General features: G+C 41.0%; 1 protein-coding gene across 1 annotated transcript in view; it reads right to left on the bottom strand.

The window, feature by feature from the left end:
* Positions 1–22,192, bottom strand: part of itpr1b (inositol 1,4,5-trisphosphate receptor, type 1b) — an 87,152-nt gene that overhangs the window by 42,754 nt on the left and 22,206 nt on the right. The window contains 28 exon segments of the mRNA XM_087173316.1: positions 372–407; positions 6,715–6,750; positions 8,467–8,578; positions 9,132–9,280; positions 11,362–11,546; positions 11,648–11,768; positions 12,830–12,958; positions 13,132–13,257; positions 14,554–14,805; positions 14,990–15,190; positions 15,328–15,453; positions 15,565–15,702; positions 15,788–15,859; positions 15,969–16,136; positions 16,282–16,447; positions 16,548–16,602; positions 16,710–16,848; positions 16,940–17,133; positions 17,880–18,033; positions 18,124–18,265; positions 18,360–18,611; positions 18,960–19,151; positions 19,711–19,830; positions 20,254–20,426; positions 20,520–20,678; positions 20,766–20,907; positions 21,109–21,269; positions 21,348–21,447. Of these exon segments, the coding sequence (XP_087029442.1) occupies positions 372–407; positions 6,715–6,750; positions 8,467–8,578; positions 9,132–9,280; positions 11,362–11,546; positions 11,648–11,768; positions 12,830–12,958; positions 13,132–13,257; positions 14,554–14,805; positions 14,990–15,190; positions 15,328–15,453; positions 15,565–15,702; positions 15,788–15,859; positions 15,969–16,136; positions 16,282–16,447; positions 16,548–16,602; positions 16,710–16,848; positions 16,940–17,133; positions 17,880–18,033; positions 18,124–18,265; positions 18,360–18,611; positions 18,960–19,151; positions 19,711–19,830; positions 20,254–20,426; positions 20,520–20,678; positions 20,766–20,907; positions 21,109–21,269; positions 21,348–21,447 (4,000 nt within the window).

The raw sequence follows: 22,192 nt of genomic DNA, 5'->3' as shown, positions 1-22,192 counted from the left end.
CCACCCGCCACACACACCCCACCGTGCCCCAACACGCTATCAGGAAATTGGACACTTTGCTCAAAAATCGAAGAGGTGGAAAGAAAGATGAAGGGAGGGAGGGAAGGATGAGCAAACAGGTGGGAGGCGGAGCACATACAGGGGCTGACATGTAGCATCATTTCCACAGAGGGAGCAATACGCACAAGGGGGGGTCCTTGAAAAAGGAAACACATGGGAATGGGTTGTGACTCTTATCTATTTAGATGAATAGATGTCAGTCACCAAGCACAAGTGTAATGGGACAGTTAGTATATAAACATGACAGATGATCTCTGATCAGCAGTGACCCATATTAGTGGGGAGCAGGCTAATATGGGTCTGAAACACACCTCAGCAGGGACTTCAGGCTCCGGCGGAGGTGCCAGCTGATTGGAAATAAAAGGCTGATGTTAGTCAGAGTTAGAAGATGCAGAATTAGTAGCAGTATGTAGGAGAGTATTTCATTACAACGTGTGTCTCATGTTTATGTGTTTTCACAGAGCTAGCCTTATGGTGCAGCATGGATGGTGTGCAGCAGTAACCTACTGAAGCAAGAAAGCAGAAGCTCTGTGTACAAAAAAAAAAGAAAGAAAAAAAGTAGCTGTGCTTTCACCACACTATAGACCACTGTCTATGATGCTACACTGTGTTTAGCATTCTGTGGTTCCTTTTTAACCTCCTGCTGCAAAGTGTTGTTGCCTATCCCCTACATGACATTGCATTCATGCCAAGAATGGTAAGATATGCATACTAATCCAAGTACCGATATGCACATACATGTTGGTTAATATAAAGGCCATGTGAGAATTATACTTTGTAATCCAGCAGATTTTTCACCTGGTGGTATCACACAGAGAAATACTTTTGCTGCTGGAAAGTAACAAACATCTTAAATGATGCAACAGTTGTAAAAAAAAAAAATTCCCCAGGATCTGATTAAGAAGCACATAAATTGTACAACTATACAACTGAGCAGGGATGGTCATAAGAACAACTCTTTGTCATTTCCTAATCTGATGGAACTGACAAAACCGGTTTAACAATTCAGCAGAAAGTTAAATAGAAAAAATAAATAAATACATCAACATTAAACTTTGTCGTTTGCTGCTGTAGCTAATAGCAGTTCATTTATAAAATCTGAGCAAAGTAAAATAATAAAATAAAACAGATTCAAATTATTAAATAAATAAATAAAAAGAAAACAAAATTCAAATTTTATAAAATTTAATTTAAAACAAAATAAAGTAGAATTTGAGAGAGGCTGAGAGGCCTTCAAATTCCAGCTATATACGAAACTAAACTGACAAAAACAACTGAAACTGCGCAGCGGGCAGCAGCTAGGAGAAACTAACTACGTGCTACCTGCTGTAACATGGGCACCCGTCTCCCTCTATGACCTAGACAGGTTGGTCTTTGCTGATTAATTGGAATTTCCCAGTATTGGGCCTCCTTTTAAGTCAACATAACGATTTCCACAGAAAAATGGTGATGCATCAAACGTCACTGAAGCTAGATTCAACATCTACCTCTAATTCAGCTCAAAAACGAACACTGTTTCTGTTGATGGAACATAATAAACTCCATATGTGTGATCTGACCTAATTTGCAGCATCAACTACTGTCAACAGCTCGCCTGTAATTTTCTTGTGTACAAAAAAAAAAAAATGCATCAGCTGGGTGCGTTGACCTCATAGTTGTCAGAATTGGCTCCTCTTGTTTTACTTCCCAGAACGTGTGATAAAATTTCCACAGAAGCTATGCCAGAAAAAACAAGCACAGTGAGATTCAGGGCATTTGTGGACACAGAGACAGTTGAGGTTATTTGATCTCACTGACGAGCAAAATCTATACACTCCTCCGTAGATGCCGCTCCTTTCTTGGGGCGCTGCCAGCAATCATACAGTTTAGAATAACATAGCTAAGAGACTTAACCCTTATCCCAAAACAGTCATACACAGTGAGCACTGCTATACCTCATCGCGCTAAGAAGTCATAAAGGAAATTGACTGTTCATAATGAAAGAAAACGAGTCTTCAGGGAAAACGCCAGAAGGGCGGTTTTTGTAAAACACTCTGCTGACAATATAAAACTGGCCCTCTGCCCTGTAACAGAGGCAGACCACAAACAATTAGCAGGTGTTAACTTTGGCTGAAGTGCATACTCACTGCCCCCCAACCCCAAAACCTCAACTTTCCCATGCTCCCCACCCCCTCCCCCCTTCCTCTGTCCACCCTGCGTTGCCCAGATCGAGGTGCACCACTGCTAATGTCTCCTGAAAGGTATCTCTGCTGCACTTTTATTGCCAATTACCACTGAAGGTCACACATCAGTGGAGAGTTTAACATTCCAGGAAAACAGAGGAGGAAAAAAAAAAAGAAAAAAGAAAATTGTTGGCTCTTATGTAACTGCTGCCTGAGAGTTGGCGGGAGCCCAAGAATCGTGCAGCATTAAGTTAAGGCAACAGGGACAGTGCTGTGCATTGCTGAGAAACATCAGCAGCTCCCCCTGTTGACGGAGAAGAAAAACAGCAGCCAGGAGTCTCCTGACTTAACCCAGAGGAGCAGAGGCAGGAGGATTCATGAGGACAAGAGGAGTCTATCTGACGTAAATTGGCAGAGGTAGTGATAGGAGTGGCAGCTTGGATAAGCTGCACACTAGTGAACCAGAAAGTGAAAGTGAAATGGACAAAAAAGTAATTGCTGGAAAAGGTGTGGCTGGAAAAATGCATGAGAAGAAAAAAACACAGCAATCGACACAGCGAATGTTTAGCTAAACAAATAGTCATTAGTCAGGATAATGAAGAGATTATGATGGGCTGGCAGAACATACGGAGCTTGAGTGACGCGTTCACGCCCCCTCAAATCGATAGACAGACCACCACACTCTCCCTGCATAGAAACAGCCCCTTATATAACACTTCATGTATGGGTTACATACGCAGCCACCGTCCTCAGCAAACTGTATTACATCACCAGAAAAAGACAAGAGACTTCATCTCCATCTGAGCCCTTTAACCTCTCGTAGTCTCACAAACAAAAGAAGTTCACAAGCACGTGTGTTTTGTGGAAACACAAACACATGCAGCGGATGATATGATCAGGCTCGACAAGGAGGGTGGCAGGCTGGTCATGTCTTGTTTTTTTTCCCCCGGCTCACAATTTATCACGTTTCTATTTCTGGAAGACTGAGATAACCTCTGCTAATGGGTGAACCGTCACTCCGCTTTATCCCGCTCTCTCATCACTCTGTCTGGCTATGCAAAATCCAGCCCACAGACTTGGCATGCGGCAACTAGAAGTATGATGGGGTCTGTCAAACAGTAGTGAAACTGACAGCTGCGCTGATTCCTAGAGACCTTTGGGTGGGTGTTGTGGTAGGTCAGAAAGCAGCAGCGGGGGTTACATAACAGCTATCATGGCAGTTTATCTTTGCTGCTGCTAAGGGGAAGTTGAGGTTTTGGCCTGCCTGTCTTCCATCTAAATGATATCTACACACACATGTTGCCAGCCATCGGTCAGGGAACTGCATACTGCTGTTAACATGAGCGTGTGTGCGTGAATGAGTGACATACAGCAAGTGCTGGGCGTTAAGGGAGTATGTGTGCATTCTTGAGATGCTGCATATGGGAGGAGTCGATGAAACAAAGCGCTGGTCTCTGAGAAGAACAGCTCGGCTTTTGTGGAAGCCGGGGATTTCCATTGCTACAGTACCAGGCGGCATGTATGAGGAGGGAGGGAAGGAGGGAACATAAGAGAGACACAACACAGAAAATGAGAGCATGTTGCTTCCTGGCAACTCTGGAAAGACCCTTTCCAACAATTTCTCCATTTCCCCAGGTCATTGTTCACTTCCCTTGCACTCACCACCACCTTGATTGAGTAACTCGCGCCTGTTTTTCACTCTTCAGTTATTTTCCTGCTGCCACAGATTCTCCTGCTCTGACAATGTGTACTTTCAGTTCTGACAAATTTACTGATTTCAAGAGAAACCACTGCACAGACTGAAAATATCAACACGTGCTGAGCCGAGTAACGTTCGTAAAACAATCCCAATTCAAGACCCACTTACTAGCTTTTTTCCAAAGCTTTGAAACCATATCACAAAGCCCTCATCAATGGACGGAGTTTGCTAACTTGCTCTGGAGATGAATCTGTAGACATGATTTTATCCATAGCACCTTCAGGACATAAACCTTAGAAAGTGGACCTTGAATTGAGACTGTTTTGTCAAACTACTCTCTAAAAGGTGCTTGTTTAACGCTAAACTTGTTGAAAGTTCCACAAAAAAACTAGGAAGTGAACCTTGAGTTGAGCCTTTCTATTGCATTGCTATATAAAACAACTAAGTAAATGTTGTAATAAAATTTTGAATAAAAACAGCAGTTTAAAAAACTAAGCAATAAAAAAGAAAAACATAAAATGAAAGCAAAAAAAGCTAAGTTAAAAAAAAGAAGAGTAAAATGGCATCATGAAAAAGATTCTATACTGAGCAGCTCAGGTCAGGAGCTCAGACCAAAATGGCTCAGCTGCCCCTGGTAATCAAAAGAGGTGTTGAAACAACCCAGAGACCCTGACAGGACCTCAGGCTGTGCTTTAGTACATGAGGAACTAATATATTGAAAATGTACCTGGGATCAATAAAGTCTTAAATTAGATTCTAAAGTTCACAGGCAGCCAGTGGAGAGAGACAAGTACAAGGCCAGTGTGTTCCTGTCTCTTAGAAATGGCCAAAAGACCAGTGGCTACGTTGAGTAAGATAAAGGTCGGTGGACGGACTACAGGTCTGAATAAAGAGAACTGCAGTAGTCCAGATGAGAGGAGATCAACATGTGGTCCTGTGGTTATAACAGTACTCTAAAACTCAGACAGTGTCTACTGGGAGTTGGTAGATATAAACAGATCTGTGTAGGTTACATCCTGTCTTAAGAGTTCAGTCAGCAGTGACAGTGATACGGTTCCTCTGTAGTTACACCCATACTGTAATCCCTGTGAGGTCCACTCACTATCACAAACAGAAATGAGACACCAATTTTATTCATTTCCTTAAGGCCACAGGTCATGACCACACACATATTTTTGCAATGCAGTCTGCCTGGCCCCCTGTGTTATTAACTATCTGTTAGATGGAATATCCCGGGCTATATTTATATATATATATATATATATATACACTCACACCTGCTCTTGTAATGGTGGCAAATGGCCTGGAGGAAGAATACACTTTCTCACGACCATCCATCATTAGGGGGCTAAGTGACCAGAAAAAAAGAAACAGCTCTATGATGTAATGTAGTGTAACACATTGACCCTAATAAATACCACAATACCACGCTAAGTTTTTACTGAGACTACCAAGTTGCTGATGTGTTGATTTAGTGTGATGTTACAACTGGCAGAGTCATAGATGGGAACACTGCAAATTTGTGTGTTTTACTGGGGCTAAGTTACATATGATGAGTGTTATTATTTAACATGATTTAAATCAAACTTTAGGACCATGAATAAATAAATAAATAATAAATACGAAAAATGGAGGACAGTGTGTCGAAAACTTTGAAAACCATCGTGATGGAAAGTAACTGGTAAATAAAGTATTAAAAATCCAATCTGTGTTGTACGAAATATTTCGGATATTTTGTCCTCTGGAACAGAAAATATTCTCACGTGCACCCAATCTTTGTTAACCCATCTTTAACCCATGCTTTATCCATTGCTTTTTTAAAAAAATCTAAACTGCATGTGTACGAGCCATTGGACAACTGAATTTCCCCAAGCGGATGAATATAGTATCTATCTATTAGAAACACTTTACAATTTAAAGTGCTGCAAAGTAACAATACCACAAACTACAGCCTCAAACATTCCTACATCTCTAGAAAAATTTAAGTTTTTAATTTGAAATGATTAATTACCAAAAATTAGGATTTTGTATTAAAGTCTACAGGTATTTCTATCTCAGTGTAAACTACATTTCCTATTAAGGTTCTCTAATTTTATTGATCTATTTTCTGATCTGTAGGTCGAGATGAAGAAGTTATGAATTATGAAAAATTAGAAGGTGTGACTAAAAAGGTACAAATCTCCTGAATGTAACAGGAGTATGACGTTTAAAAAGATTCCAACGTGTCAAAATATTTGATGTGATTTAAATGAAAAAGAGAGAGAGAGAAAAAAAGAAAAAAAAAAAAACTCTCCCTCAATGGAAATTCCAGGGCCCAAAAGTCCCATATCATTTGTGATGAGCAATCGTAGCTGCGTAATGCTGCTGTTACAGATGACTGGTCTGTTGCAAACAGACTTTCAAATAAAGCTGCAACAAAGGAGTAACGGCTGTACAATTAAAATCGGTTTGCAGTGGTAAAATGCCGTAATGTTAATGTTAATGTTCGCCTGCATACACAGAATGTATTCAGTAAATGAGTCTTCTTCTACAATCCCATTTCTTCCTTGAAGTAAGTACACGACCACGTACAAGCACCACAGATAAGCATATTGCATGACATGCTAGCTCTATGCTACATTTTAACATGGAGCTCAGGAGCGACTCTCAACAGGCACGCGACAGGGAGGGATGGACTGAGCTGCCGACAGGTGTCACAGGTGAGAATGTGATCTACTCGCAGCACAAGCACATCTATGCTGTTAGTTGGAGACAAATCAAATGTACATCACAGTAGTAAGTAAAATGATCAACCTCAGCCACATCCATTTCATCATCAAAGGCAATGAGCTGCAAGAGAAGAAGTATAGGGGGCAGAGAGTTAGTAGAGCTCGATTAGTAAGGTAAAGCTCGGTCACAAGTGTGCAAATGTAAAGCTCGTTGCAAACACACACACACACACACACACACACACACACACACACACACACTGAAACAGTGAAAGGACAGCATGATAAAACTCAAAACCAGAACAAATTAGTAATAGTAAAAACACCCTCCCACCTTCATGTTTCATCGTTTTACAACATTGAGATCACAGACAATATTGAGCTCGTCTGACACTGATCAACAGAAAAAAGATTTTAATGTTAAAATAACTTATTTCAGGTTTTTACATTTACACATATTCCTTCATACCTGTTGGCAAACACCTGCTGAAATCTTTCCCTTCAGCTAAAGCTGCAACAATAACAGTTGTTGTATTGGTTTCCCCCCTCATCACTGTGACCTTTTTCGGTAGTGAATTTATTACAGCAACAACTTGTAATTTACATTACTTTACTTGCAGACAGCCTTTTCCTTGTGCCCTTTCCCTGATTGGAGCTCACAAATGCAGATGTATTTAACCTAAAATAACCTGTCACATCTTGATTGCACACTGTTTTTGTTTCCACTTTGACATTTAAGAGTCTTCTTCCTGCTGATCGGCATAAAACAAAATCCCAATTTCATCAATTGTGGTTAAATGTTGTTACACAATAAAACATGAAAGAGTCCGAGGGGAAAATACTTAAAGTCTGTTCAACCTCCCCAACACCCTACAGCAAACCTTTGTTTGTATTCAGTTTGCTGTCATAACAAAGACAAGAGTGGGCTGAGTCCACGCCGACAGACAGACAACAGGCGCTCAGAAAACAACAGAGCTGCCTAAACCACACAGTCACAACAGTCATAGATGCAGCTCCTGGTCCAATCGTACATGAATTTTTGTAAACAAGCACATGCATATTTCATTAAGTGTTTCCTACCAAAACACTTTTTTTTGTTTAAATATTTTGAAGTCTACACTGTTGACCTCCATGTTTAGTATTAACATTCTTCTTTTCCTGTGCCTTTTGCCATAGCTCTGCAGTTTTGCTTGCAACATTACCGACACAAATTTTTGGCACTTGTTGAGTTTGTTTAGTTTGTGGTTTGACTTTGTTTCAACCAGTGAAGCCTCAGTGCTGTTGTTGATTTAGCCTCATACTGGAAAAACAAGCTGACAAGAGTTGAAGTGATTAATTGGAGATTAGTACAAGAGCCAATGAATGTTGTGTAAAGTAGCTGAGTGAGAGTTGGAGCATGCATGTTGTTAATAGTGTTGATAATGTGAACATTCATTACTTTGATCATTTGGACTTGCTGTTCGATAGTAAGTGTTTTTGGGAGAAAGCAATGAGTGAATTTGTTCTTAATTAGTTTGTGTGAAACCTGAAAATTAGACATGACAGTGAGAAATCACAAACTGCCCTGGGTTACAAATAAAAGACGTGAGGACACACAGTAAATATGGATCATTTCTGTTCATTGTGCTGTTCAGGCTCCAGACGCCACCAAAGAGACCTCAGCCTATTATTTGATTCTATTGCTTTTTCATCTAATGTCTTCCTGTAAGTTTGCTGAAGTGGGACAGGAACGCTGCATCCCGAGATGTGAGCAAAGTGTTTTATCTCATGTGTGGGTGAATCTTGGGCATGTCTACACGCAGATGATGAGAAACAGGAAACACAGAAAGGTACACACCTTCTCCCCATAGCCCCGGTCTTTTGTCATCATTTCCCTCAATGTCTGCAGCACTTTGATGCACAGACGCTCCTCATTCTCCTCCAGCAGCTGCTTGGTGTGTTTGATCAGTCTGGTCAGGGGAAGAAAAGGAAAAGTGAGCACATAAACATGGATTGATGGCAGCTGCAGCTCTCCAAATCACCTCACACCACTACAGAGCATACCCATGATAATCGCACCAAATAATTCTGGCTTATTTCCTTCACAGAATGATCTTCTCTAAGCCTAAAACAACAGATTTGGAGGAGAAGGGCCTGGCAGCAGACGTGAAGTAGGGGTTATTCAGCTGTGAATTTGGAAAACTACTCCTACACATCCTGGCAGTGCACAGAGGACTGTAAAGAGCGCAGTGAGCTCACCAAAGTGAGATCACCAAATTTATTTGTGGTCTGTTTGTGAGGTTGTGTTCATGTTCCTTGTGTATCTTCTACAAAAAAGCTTCCAGATTCACATCTATGGCAGATCTATCTCAAGCTGATGCTGTGCTACAATATGCACTACAATAACACTAGTATGCACACTTGCAGTTCAACAGGCTGTCTCATCTCCACCACTAACCATAACTACGTATTATCTGAGGTGTCTGTTAACCCAGCTCTGATCTTGGTGAGGTTCGGACTCACTTTGATATGAAACCTCCACTTTCACATTTCTTGCGAGCATCCGTGTTCTCAGGGAAGAGCAACTCTGGACGGTGCAGGACGTCCACTAACACCGAGAGCTCAGCTTGGACCAGCGGCCTCAGGCGGTCCTCCAGCGCTGACACTATGTCCTACAGAGCATAGTGACACACAGCCAGAGGTTAGAAATGATCTGAAACTGTGCTTTGAAGAGTTCACTGACTTCCTGTCAACGGTTAAAACAAGATCCTCTTAGATGATTAATCTCCACGTTTACATGAAAATCGTGGTCTTGAATATTTATTACTCCTGAACTTTTCATTTACAGACTTCCTCCCTCAGACTTTTATCTGTCAGTATCTATTGTACATGCATCCGCTTGAATTATTTCATCCAAGAAATCCAGCTGTGGCTGATATCAAAACATCTGTGTGATTGGTTTATGAAATAATGGAAGAGAAAGCAGAAGATTACAAATCCGGTACACAATTTTTTGTGTGCATAAACAATTCAAACCAAATGTATGGTGCACAACCACGTCCCACTTCTCTGCGCACTTCCTGTCACGTCTGGTGATAATTAGTGTGAAAAGATGCGAATAGTGAAGTTGCATCATGAAGACTGATAGTCTAGTAGTGATGATAGTATGAGATGTGTGGGCTGTTTAGTGGAAAAAAAACATGAGCATGTAAAAAAAAAGAAAAAAAGAAACATAGTAGACCATGAATAGCACTGAAGCAGAGATATTGAGAAATTCTTTTCTCTAAATAAAGGAAAGAAAAACATGGAAAGGAAACCATGTTTGGGAGTCACATAAATCCCTCTTGGGTCGGTGACGAGGTTGGCCTCGTGAAATAGGTCAGAAATTCAGAACTTCCGCTTCAAACTGAGTCATTTGTTACAAGAAAACAGGGTGTAACAGCTTGGCCTATCACTAAAAAACACTTAATTCCAGGATGCAATTAGGAACCACAGTTCTACAGTATTTGTTTGCGACACATTTACCAAAAACATTACATCACTCTTGGCACTGACAACAGTTAATGATAACAGTGGGGAGTCTTGACTGGCCCACGCTGATCACACACACCACATTTTTTATACCTGCAGTATGCAAGTAAAGGCAGAATGAGCTTATTCTAATTGTCACTTTTTTTTCTGCCATGGTATTTGGATAACACTTGTATTCACAGGTCCCTAAAGTTTGGATATTTGCATTACTCCTCATCATGTAGCATGACTTGATAATAAATGTACTGTACACATAGCTTTTGTGGGTGTCATAGCTCATTGTTCCCCTTTTCCTGCCAAAAAAGTCCCAAGGAGGAAGAGGAAATGTACAGTTCTCCCGCTGTCTCAGAGATATATGTGGGTCAGATACACCAGACGGCTACATCATTGAAAAACACGTCTCACAAACCAGATCTGATCTATACAATAAAACATACGATGATTAAGATGTTTCACTGTAATTCCCTCTGATTTCTTTGCTTCACACATTTGATTTTTAGCAATAAATTGAGATTGAGATTTTTTTTCATATGCTTCTCAATCCATGAGAAGAGACAGAATGTAAACTGTCAAACACAGTTATTTAATGAAAGATTGCTGTTCATATTGTATTTTTTGTATTTAAAGATGATCAGTTAGCATAGGCACAGGGCTACTGCAGTAGCTCGTCATCTAGCCAATCAATACAACAACAATTGTTGCACATGCTCACTGTTCGTTTGGTGGTTTCGAGTTTTTACACCTTCTTTATTCCTTTTTGTTAGACTGACTATGGCACAAATCAACACCTTGTCACTACTGAAAGAATTTGTTGTCTTGTACCACTCTGCTATTACATGTGTCACTGGTCCTCTTTATAATAGCTCACTGCTTCCTGTTCTCCTCTATAACCTGACTGTCTTTAGGTACAATTCAAGGAATCAAGAACATTTCAATAATCAAGCTGATTTTCAACCAACTAGATCATTTTACCAATGTTTTATTTAACCCGTGTTTTCACTTTTTTGCTGCTTTGCGTTTTTTTGTTGCTTTTACCATCAAACTGCTTTATAATATGTGTTTCCTTTTGATATTTGCCATGGCACCACCTTCCTGTTTGAGGGATCACTGTTAGATGATATGGTTTAAATCAATTAAAATTAGTATATTTTTAAATAATTAAAATGATTACACTGAAATTGTCAAGAATAAGGAACAAAACAGAGCATGTCTTGCTACCAACCTGCAGCCTCTCAATGATGTTTCTGTAGTCTTTGGAGGTCGTCAGGCCGGAGTCTCGTCTGAAGGTGTTCTTAGCCGACAGTCTCCAGTTGAGGATGCTCTTCTGCACAACATTATTGGACTTGACAAACAAGTTGTTCACCTGACTGTCCAGGTCAACTGGGATAGCAATGGCTCTGCTTTTAGCTGGGTAGAGGGAAGAAGATAAATATTTCATGTTTTTAACGTGTGCCACAATGCTCTTTCTAATGTAATGCTAGACGCTGGTGGTGGGAACAGTATCTTACCCACGTCTGAGAGCACTTTAATGCAAGCCTCCACCGAGGCCTTCTGAACAGGGTTCAGCCAGTTACAGTGGTATACCCTGAACACTCCCTGAAGCAGTTGTACGAACACTGGCTGACGAGTCTGTAATACAGGAAAAAACAAATAAGTTAAAAAAAACCAAAACAAGATAAAGAAGGTAAAGAAAGGAGCAGAAGGAAAACAGTGAATGAGAATTGAACAACCACTGAAGGACTATTGTGTTCCCTCACTAGGTTGGACTCAAAACCCCATTTGTGCTAAACATGTCAGTGCAAGGATACTATGGCACCTATGGTGGAAGGGTCTACAGCTTCAGGTCCAGTAGGCCAGCTGTGTATAATCATGTGCACTCCCAACATAACAATCCAAACCAGGGTTTAACAGAGAGCACAACTTATTTCTACCACCATGATGAAAGAGCAATCTAACAGCTGGCCACAGCCCTAAAGTACAATAAATACCTCAGTTATCTTTCCAAGAATGGCGGCCTGTTGCGAGAGAAAGAGGGTCGTGATGTCATCATATATTTGGTAAAATGTCAGCAAGCAGAATTCTCAGAATGTGTAAAATGATTACATTAAGAAAAAAATCAACAACTTCTACTGGAGCCAGCTGCAAACAAAACAACTCCAGAGAGTTCTGTAAAACTACACCACAAAGTTGCTGCACAAGGGATTTGGCAATCTACTTAGGGTAGTGGTCAGGATTTACTAGGAAAGTCGTGGGCAGCAGGACACCGCTACACCGAGGTTTAAGAAACGGAGTGACCAAGTTGCAACAGTGCATCATCTGCACCATGTCCCAGCAAAACCTTGTGCAACACACCCACAGATCTAGGAACAACAGAGTCTGTGTGCTGACTAAGCTATAAAAATGTGGAAACCCACACAGTGAAGATACGTCGTAACATTCAGAGCCTGCTGAGAACTAACACACCCAAAGGTTGGGAAACAAATGTGGGGGAGAGTCACCTTTACTTACATACATATGGCGAGCCATCTACGCAAAGGGAAGAATGTCATATTTTGTAGTATATGCATGTATGTGAGCAGGGTTTCTCTATTTCAAACAGCTAAACTCAAGTATATAACATGATTTATAGACAACTGCAAGACTGTTTGTAATATGCATTGTGAATGTTAATACTCCACAGTCCAGATTACCTGCAGGCTTGTGCTCTGGTCAGAGAAAGGAGAGCTGAAGAAACATGTGACAATGCTCATGACTGTCTCTGTTACATAACGCTCAAGCATGGTATCCGCATGCTTCCTGTCGCTGGTGTTGTTGCACACCTAGGCAGGGACAGAGAAGATATCAGCATGACGCACAGCCACTGGATCACACTTCCTGCATGTGGGCGATAGGTAACATATGTTCGCTCCATGCTGCGTTGACATAATCAGTGTGACATAACATCAGCATTTTCCTTTTATTGATCACACTTGTCAGATACACTGTGGCTTACCCTACAAATGTCCACCAGGAAGTTCTCAAACAGCTTCCACATATGGTTGGAAGTATAAATCTCCTTCATCTCCACCTCTGTGTCGACATAGCAGTGGTTGAGGAAGTTGATATAGGCGATCTTAACCTGCCAGAACGCAAAAAAACAAACTGGAGATCCATGGACAGAAATGTGCTGTCAAAACACCAACTGTAAACATCTCTGGCACACAGCATGCACACAAGCAACATGTGTCAACTCCAAAGTGTTTTGACAGGCACATCTCCTTACTTCAAGTTGAGAACCCCTTTTTGTTTTCATAAGGTGCAGGTGATGTAGTTTTAGTCTATGCTTACTGAACACCATGATGCAACTCATACTGCTTGCCTCTGCTGCACCTGGAGTGTGTGCAGGCTGCTGGAGTTTACTGAAACCTGGTACAGAGATCATTGTCTTGTGGGGAAGGACTTTGTTGGTGCAACAATTTCTTTCTTTTGATACAACATGTCAGAAACAAAGAATATGACCGTAGAATAGGGCTGAACAATATGCAAAAAAATCTATTGGGAATTTTTTGGCAGATATTGCGATTGTGATATGAGTCACAATTTCAGTTTGAATGATTGTTTTTGCATTTCACTTTCACTAAAAAAAAATATAAAAATGATGACGTGATTTTTGTTGGGGCTTGTACCAAACAAGCATGTTCCTTTACGTATGGAGAATATGATAAGTAGGCCCGGGGCGTCTCTGGAACACCACAATGGTTCATTTATGGTATGTTGTGAAACATTATACTTTTATCAAAAATTTGCAGCTGCTGTGATTTGATATTGCACTTTTGATGAATTGTTCAGCCCTACTGTAGATATTAGACAGACATCTACTGCCAACAGGAGTTAGTCAATGAATTCTGTAGATATGTATTTGTTAAGTATATGTGTCTGGTTAACTTAAGTGATATGAAACCGTCATTTGAAACACATACTGATTCCAGGCCTAATATGTGCCATAAAAAATACTCTACTATATACAGTATTTTGTATCTTGCACCGAACACTGCGTGGAGAGTGTCTTCTTCTGTTCATGGCTTTAATGCATTTATGCCCTATTGATCTGTTCAAATGTCAAAAGGGTTTCATCTTAACAAGTGAAGCTCTCCTGTTTTCCAGTACAGGTCTACCATGTTATTTGTTGTTCAGATATGAAAGCTACGTAATCCAAACGCAAATACCACACACAGCGTGACCTATTTTGTTAGTAATGATAACACTGATGACAACGGCTGATCATTTCAAAGTTGAAAGCCTGCACTTTAACCTCATTTCAACTTTCAAGATACTGAACAAGATACTGAACATTGTTTCAGTGCAAAAAAATGCAGAATATATGTAAATAATGTATTTGACTTTAAAATAGATAAATAAAACTCTTAATTCACACCTCAGGGATGCAGTCTTCATGGGTGACGACCCGTACAATATCATCGAGGGGCAGCAGGGAGTTACACTTGATCTCAGTGTACACATTCTTGCCCTCAGTGCAGACAGCCAGCAGCTCCACCAGGTGGATGTGGTACATCAGAGGGCTGTTTTCATCCATGCGGTCCCGCTCCGAGCGCATCATTTGGACTAGTGTTTGAAAGGAGGCGCGATCGTTGTAGAAGACCAGGACATCCTCGCCTGAGTTCACCAGCTGAGTGGGGACATCACAGTAACAAGACGTCTAGTCAGTGTTACAGTAAATCACTTCCACCAGTAACTTCTATATCTATTAGTGTCACTAACGTTTTTCTCTCTCTCTTTCTGCTTTAATTCAATGACTGTGGTGTTACTATCAATACTAACTTGTTTTTTCTAATAAAGATCATAGAACAGACCTCAGCCATGACAATGTCCTGACATTTCTTAATGAACTTGTTCTCAGCCTTCACTATGGTCTGCAGGAACTTCAGATACTGGACGTGACGACCATGAGTCTCAGTGCAGTGGACAAAGTGTTGGACCACACGCTCGTTGATCTCACTGCACAGCTGGAAGTTATTCATGAAGATGTGCTGCATGGTGACAGCCTCTAAGATCTGGAAGAGAGAGAGCAAAAGGAAAATCTGCCAAAATTAGTACTGATGTGTGAGTTTCACATTTCACATAGCATTGTGAAAACAGAACTGTAACAACTGTAGAAAACAATCACTCAGAGTAACCCTGTGCTACTCACCCCTGGATTAAGAAACAAGTTGATGTGCTTGTGGAGAAGAGCCTGGTTCTGCTGATTCCCTGCGCAGAAATTCTGCAGAAACTCGTGAGCCAGTTTCATGATCTCCTGCATTCGCACATCCTCACCCTAATGCAGACAACACGGAGCAAGACTTATTTTTCATTTAGATTAAATGAATGGGGAAAATGTAAATGTGTAAAAGTGTAAATCCTAATTATTTTGCATGTGATGTGGCACCTTCTCGTAGGGGATCTGCAGGAGCTCCAGCACCACGCTGTGAGCTCCCATGTTCCTCAGCAGCCTCTGCTGCTGTTTCTTACTCTTCTTCCCTGAGCTCCCCTCCTGGACACACAGCTTACTGAGGCGCAGCAGGATCTGAAGACAAACAGCAGGAGGATTTTAATGACAGATAACAGGTCACAAACATGAACGTACAAGATTAATAAACGTATGATCATACCTCTTTTACAACCCTGTAGTTGTAACTGCTGGTGCTCTCTGTCTTCTTTTTGTCAGAACAGAGTGAATCTCCCTGCAAAACAAGAAGCAGAAGAGAAGAGGTTTTATAGCATTACTCCACTACAATCTATACTGAGGCCTTTTCATAAGTTGTCATGTTATCAGGTTATCATACACTGTACCTTCTTTTTGTTGTCAGACTCTGAAGGTCCATCTCCGTCCATCCCATCCTCTCCTTGCCTCTTGTACACCCACAGTTCAGACTTCTCCACAATGGACCTCAGCTGGTCGAGATCTGACTTGATCTGCTTGTAGTTGTCCACATCCTGACTTGTCACCAGCAGCTGGACCTAACATGAAGTGAAGGGAGATGTATATATGTACAAACTTCAGGTAAGAAATCCATACCTTTTAAGGTTTCTAGTCCTGCACTTAAATATAAATGTGTGCATAGTCAGATATTAAAAGGGAGTGTTGAAGAGTGGTGGGGCGTACTTGTTTGAAGGCCATGAGGACCTCCTGTCTCTGGCTGAAGTGTCTAAAGAGCAGGTGAAGTGCTCCAGACACCAGAGGAGGGTAGTCATGCATGGTCAGGTGCAGCAGGACCCTTAGGAAGGTACGACCACCATGGTCATCCAGATCTAGTGGAGTGTTCTCCTCACTGTGAAGACAGTGGAACAAAAATTACATAAACTTTCATCTTCCTTCATCTTGCTTCAAAAAAGGCTTTTGTAAAGATTAGCAAAGATTATCAGGATTACCTTCCTCCAAAGATCCCCTCTGCCTGTTCCTCAATGTTCTCAAAGTCAAGATTTCCTAGAGTCAGTCAAAGCAGTTTTCAGAATAAATAAACTTCAAATAAATCAATGTTAGTATTCATATGGGTCAAAATGTGTAAGTAATAAAATCATGTGGATCCATACCTGGCATCTGACCTGTGACATTATTGGTTCCATTCTGACTGGCAGTGTTGTCTCCCTGTGGGTTGTTCTCATCAAACTCACGTTTGAAAATACAGAGCAGGCATGAGATCCTGTAGTCGAGCCGGACATTCAAAATAAACTGAAGGAAAACAGAAAAAAATGGTACAACTCAGACAAAAGGGCTCAGTGTTTGGGTTTGAGGAAGAAGCAGTGTTCCTGTGCATCGCTACCTGTAGAATCTCAATGATCTTAAGCTTTGTGTCCATGACCATGATGTCTTCTCTCTCTGGTTCAGTCTGGGTTTTAACCACGTCTCCCTCTGGCTGATGAGTTGGTGTGGTGGGCAACAAGCCGCCCCCTCGCAGCACTACCTGGGTCATGAGCTCCCCGACTCCATGGATGGACTTCATCACATTGCTGCCACCTACAGCAAATAAACCAAGGAGTAAAGGCTGGGAACACATTGGCTGCGTGGTGTGTGCTTGACGGCTACAGAACGTCGGTTATCATTGCAGCACCCATTGTTAACGGGTTTGAACGGACAGAGTTCCTGCATCTCGCCAATTTGTAATATGTGACACACGCGGATCCCAGCAAAAATAGAGACGGAAAACACCTATTGACATCATACGAGCAACATTACATAAGATTGACACCTTTCACTATAGTTGTCTATGTCTAGGCTGAATCTGAAAATGACACTGACATAAAAAAAATATAAATAGCAACTGCATGTGGAGACAGTAGCATTATAGTGACATATTCTGTCAAAAATAAATTAGAAATGAATTTCATTCGAGTACATTCGAGTAACCTGCTGATGTCATTATCCAAGGCAAACTCTATGTAGAAAGATAAAGCTGGCAGTAGCAGTGACGCAGCTGCCACGCACACGGAGTGCAGGCAGTGTGTTACCGGCATAACATTTAAATTCATAGGAATGGTGGATATTCGTGTGGAATGATCTTTTACAGAACTTTACCACACTGGAATCTCGGTGTCAGATTCAGTTTCTTGACATTTTGCTTTTTAAAACACATCTATGAAGATTTTGTTGTGATTCATTGCTACCAGTTAACCAGTTTTTTCAGTCATTCAATGATATGTCTCTGCAAGAAAAGTCAGAGACTAAGGGAAAGAAAGTGACAACACATGGAAATGGATGTATACCTTTGCTTTCCTCTCCCTTCTCAATCTTATTGATGGGGTATATGGTGCTGACATGCACACAGTCTAAAATGTTCAGTAAGATCTTTGTCAGTCGAAGCAGGTCGCTGAAGTTGTAGAAACCAAAGTATATGAGGTTCCTTGCCAGGTTCACTACCTACAGACAAGAGAAGTCAAAACCATGATTTATTATGTAATTAAACCAATATGACCAATTCAGTTCATACCATCCACAAAGAGGCAATACCTCAAAGGTGAGCTTGTTTTTCTCCTTGTCAGAGAAGGGAATGTTCTGCGACACCACCTCTCTCAGGTAGTTCTCTACAAAATCCATTGTGAGGCAGAACCGCTCTTTGATCTCATCTCTGGTGGTTCCATCGTTGTCATAGCTGCGTAATTAGACAATTAAAGGAGAAACACGTCTAAGAGATGACATCTTCACAAGGGAAATACAAGTCAATTAAATTCCTGAGATGAACTCACTCATCAATAGCGATTTTGGAGGGAATCTCAGACCAAAGACGAGCATATTTGACGGGCGTAACCTGCTCTTGAGGGTCACGGTCCACATGCATGTGCAGCATCAGGCGGCAAAATGAGGCCCGCAGGTCAAATGGCAGGTCCTCATCAGACATAGAGCGCAAGATCAGATCCACATCCAGCTGACCGGAAATCTTGTTGATGGCCAGGTACTGACGATCCAGACACATCCGGGCAAAGAGGTTCAGTTGGCACCTAAGAGGAAATATCATGCGAGTTTGGAATTTTTAGAGCTTTGTCTTTTTAATCAGAAATTAGTTATGGTCATACTTATTATTCTTGAATATTACTTTGTGCCTGTGTGGTGTTATTATTTTATTTTCTCAAAAAAAGGTCATAGTTCCATCAGATACAAGTCAAACTTTAAATGTGCAATATTTCAAAATTACAATGTACACATGTAGTTGTTTTGGATTGCAATGCACTATACAAGCTTACTTTGAAAAACATTCCCCTTCAGATTAATGTTAAAATCAGTCTAATATGATTTTATAACAGCATATATACAATAAATTCATATGTGTATAGCTAAAGACATCTCACCTGTAGTAGCTGACCACCTCCTGATCCTCCTTCTGGCCCTCTTTTGCATCCTGGGCCAACTCCCTGACGCTCTTACTCCGGATTTCCTTACAGTTGTCTTTCCAGAACAGCCACACCTCCTCCTCATCCTCTGCCTCCACTGGGTTCTCTCCATTTGTTGTCGTCTCAACCTCAAACCTCGACAGGACCAACCTGGGTAACAGCTCAAAAGTTACGGCAAAACAGCTCATTTCAGCTTAGCAGCTAAAACCGTGATACTTAAAGGTCCCATATTTTACACTTTGCTGATGTTTTATTTGTGTTGATCCATAAGAAGATATATTTATGGTTTTAAGAACCAAAAACTATCACAGTGTAGTTTTACATCTCCTCTCTCAGGCTTCTCTCTGGATCTCTCGTAACAACAGATTGGTGAGCCAATGAGAAGAAAGGAGGCTCTGAGCTTCTCTTCAAACTGGCTGCCTGTTTTCTGAGTGTTTGAATAAAAACATAGCAGATTTCAGGTAAACAAATCCTACAAGGTTGGATGGTGGGTCCAGGTGGGCAGGGCTTGAGGAATGGTTGAGTGTGACATCACAAAGTTACAGAAGTCCTGACAGTTTGTTTTAAGGCTCAGTTTCAGGCTGCGTGGACTGAGCGCTTTGATACTTTCACAGTATCAACAGAGAACCTAGACCTGCTTTATAATCAAAAAGCCATGGAAATCTCACTTTATACAATATGGGACCTTTGACAAAAACGAGGAGCTCACTTGGTTTCAATGAGGATGTCACCATTGGTAGGGTCCAGTACTGCATTGCAAATTAGCTCCTGTGTCACAGGGATGGACTTGTTCATGGACACGCAGAGATCTGACAGGTAATCAAGAAACCTGGGTACAGATCACAAAACATGAAATATTTATATAGACTATGCATGGCCAGTTTCAGATTATACGACAGTCTGAAGTCAGGTAAGTAAAGTAAAGGTTAAAAAAAGTACATGGAAATACTAATGTGCACTCCACTTCTCTAACACTATGTGAAGGCCTCCTTTATTCAACCTTCTGGATCAGCCTGATTCACATATCATTGAAAACACTTGACAAGACAGCAGAATCACACACCAACTGCAAATAGCCTGCCACGCCAAGGTCAGTCACAAGCAGTTACACTTGTACCCCTCTGCACAAATTTGAATATATTTACATAGATTTAAATTCCTTAGGAGATGTTATACAAACACATCTGACCCAAACTGACAACCGCCCGTTTTATGATACCAGCAGGGGCCTGTCCCGTCCTGTGAGCCTCACCTCGGCTCCCGGTTCTTCCTCACTAGAGTGACAAATGTGTCTATCTCTGCAGCAGTGATGTGTTTCTCCAGCAGCTTCCGGTTGTTGTGTAGCAGAGCTGTTATTGTGTCCTCTGCTAACACGTCATATCCTATCTGCTTCTGCATGAAGCGGAATTGTTTGGCTATGTATTCCTGTAATAAAACAGAAAGAAGACGGAAAATAGTTATTACAAAGAAAAACTCATTAAAAGTCAGGGTCAGAGTGGTGCTGTTGTGTCCACCCACCTGGTTCTTCCTGTAATCCTGCTGGGAATGGCGCAGCACTCTGTAGCACAGCCTGCAAATATGTCTAAAAGGAGCATGGCGCTGGTCTCCAAGTTCTTCCAATCGAAGCATGGGGCCATCGCCACTATCTGTGAAGGGGGCTTGCAGAAGTTTGAAAATCTGCAATGGAAATGGAAAATTTTAACCCCCAAAATGTTGTTAAACACAAACTTGAACAGTTACAGTCTCCGGGAGTTTAAAACCAACCTGTTTAAGGATATTCTGCTCTCTCATGAGTTTCTGTCTTTCTCTGTTGGGTTTGTTAACCATGATCTCCAAAACATCCTGCCCACTGTTGGGGATGTCCACCACAAAGAAAACTAGATCTTCAAGAAGCTTTGTCACAAACCTGGAGAAGTGCACAAGTCAAAACATCTCGGTAAAACATTACAGAGTACTTCAATAACAGAAATTCAGCAGCTCTTTCAGTGATTTTCCTTCCATTAGATATTTACAAAGAAATATATACAATTAACATGAAACACTATATACAAAACAAATAATCATTAAGAATTAAAAAAGTCTGCTGTGGATATTTCCCCCTACATACCTCCTTTCATTTTGTGTTATGGTACCCTTTTCCAGCTTGCCAGCAATAGATGCCAACACTTTACTTGCATCATTAGCAAAGTCTAAATCACGCACTTCTGCTGGCGGCACTGGTACGATGGCGAAGGCTTCCTTGTCTTCTTTTACTGCCGATGTTCCAATCTGGAAAAATCAATAGTTTTTAGTGTTCAGAGAACCTTGGCTGTGCTACACATCTTGACCCGGTCATCGGCTACTCACCCGTAACATAACAGGTTTCTCCTCCTCCTTGTCGATGGGGTTGTTGGTGCTGTGGACCCACGTGTTAGTGCACAAGTGTCTTAGCCTGACGTAGGAGCTCCTAGAAGTAACAGTGGAAAGTGTCTGAGATCGCAGAACAATAAAATCAAGCTGGAGCAGGACAATTGTCAAAGCACGAATGGCCATCAACAGCCACTGGTCTCATCAAAGTGTCTTTTCTGATGGGAAACTACTTTGGACTTGTTTAAACTTTTGGCTACTGGACATGGCTCAGAGTCTACGTTATCATTTACTGAGAAACGGATTTCTTCCTTTTTCAAATAATTTGGTCAGATAACCAGAGCTTTGTCTTAGCACAATTTACACCTGTGTTTGTGGGGAAGTAATCAGGAGACAAGTGAAAGAAGGCTCAGATGAACTCTTTTCATTTCCTCTAAAAATATTAACTTTAGCACAGAACACGTCTCACAGTCTGTTGGTCCAGTTGCTAAGACATTTGAAGATATTTATGTTCCCAAGGGAATAAAACATTTCAATTTTAATGATTCTATGACATTTTGTCTCTATTGTCATAGTTAAAATATACTGATGTGCATAAAAAGTTGAACTAAAGGAAAGAAGGAAACTTTCATTTATATATTTATATATTTTTTTTTATTACTTTATTACCAGCAGCAGTAGTAGTGTCAGTATGTGTTTTGATGAGGTTGAGGATGATATAATTTAACCAACTTCATAACGTTCACTTGATTTGCATTTACATACATGAAAGTGGCAGATTATAATAACACAACCTGTCATCCACCACCAATTCTTAAGGCCTCATAAATGATGATAAAATTCTC

The sequence above is a fragment of the Seriola lalandi genome, unplaced genomic scaffold (assembly GCF_002814215.2).
Source record: "Seriola lalandi dorsalis isolate HSWRI2012SDOR001 ecotype SW California unplaced genomic scaffold, Sedor1 jcf7180002054169, whole genome shotgun sequence".
Lineage (NCBI taxonomy): Eukaryota > Metazoa > Chordata > Actinopteri > Carangiformes > Carangidae > Seriola > Seriola lalandi.
The sequence above is the reverse complement of the archived record's forward strand: the minus strand, read 5'-3'. Positions and strand labels throughout refer to the sequence as shown.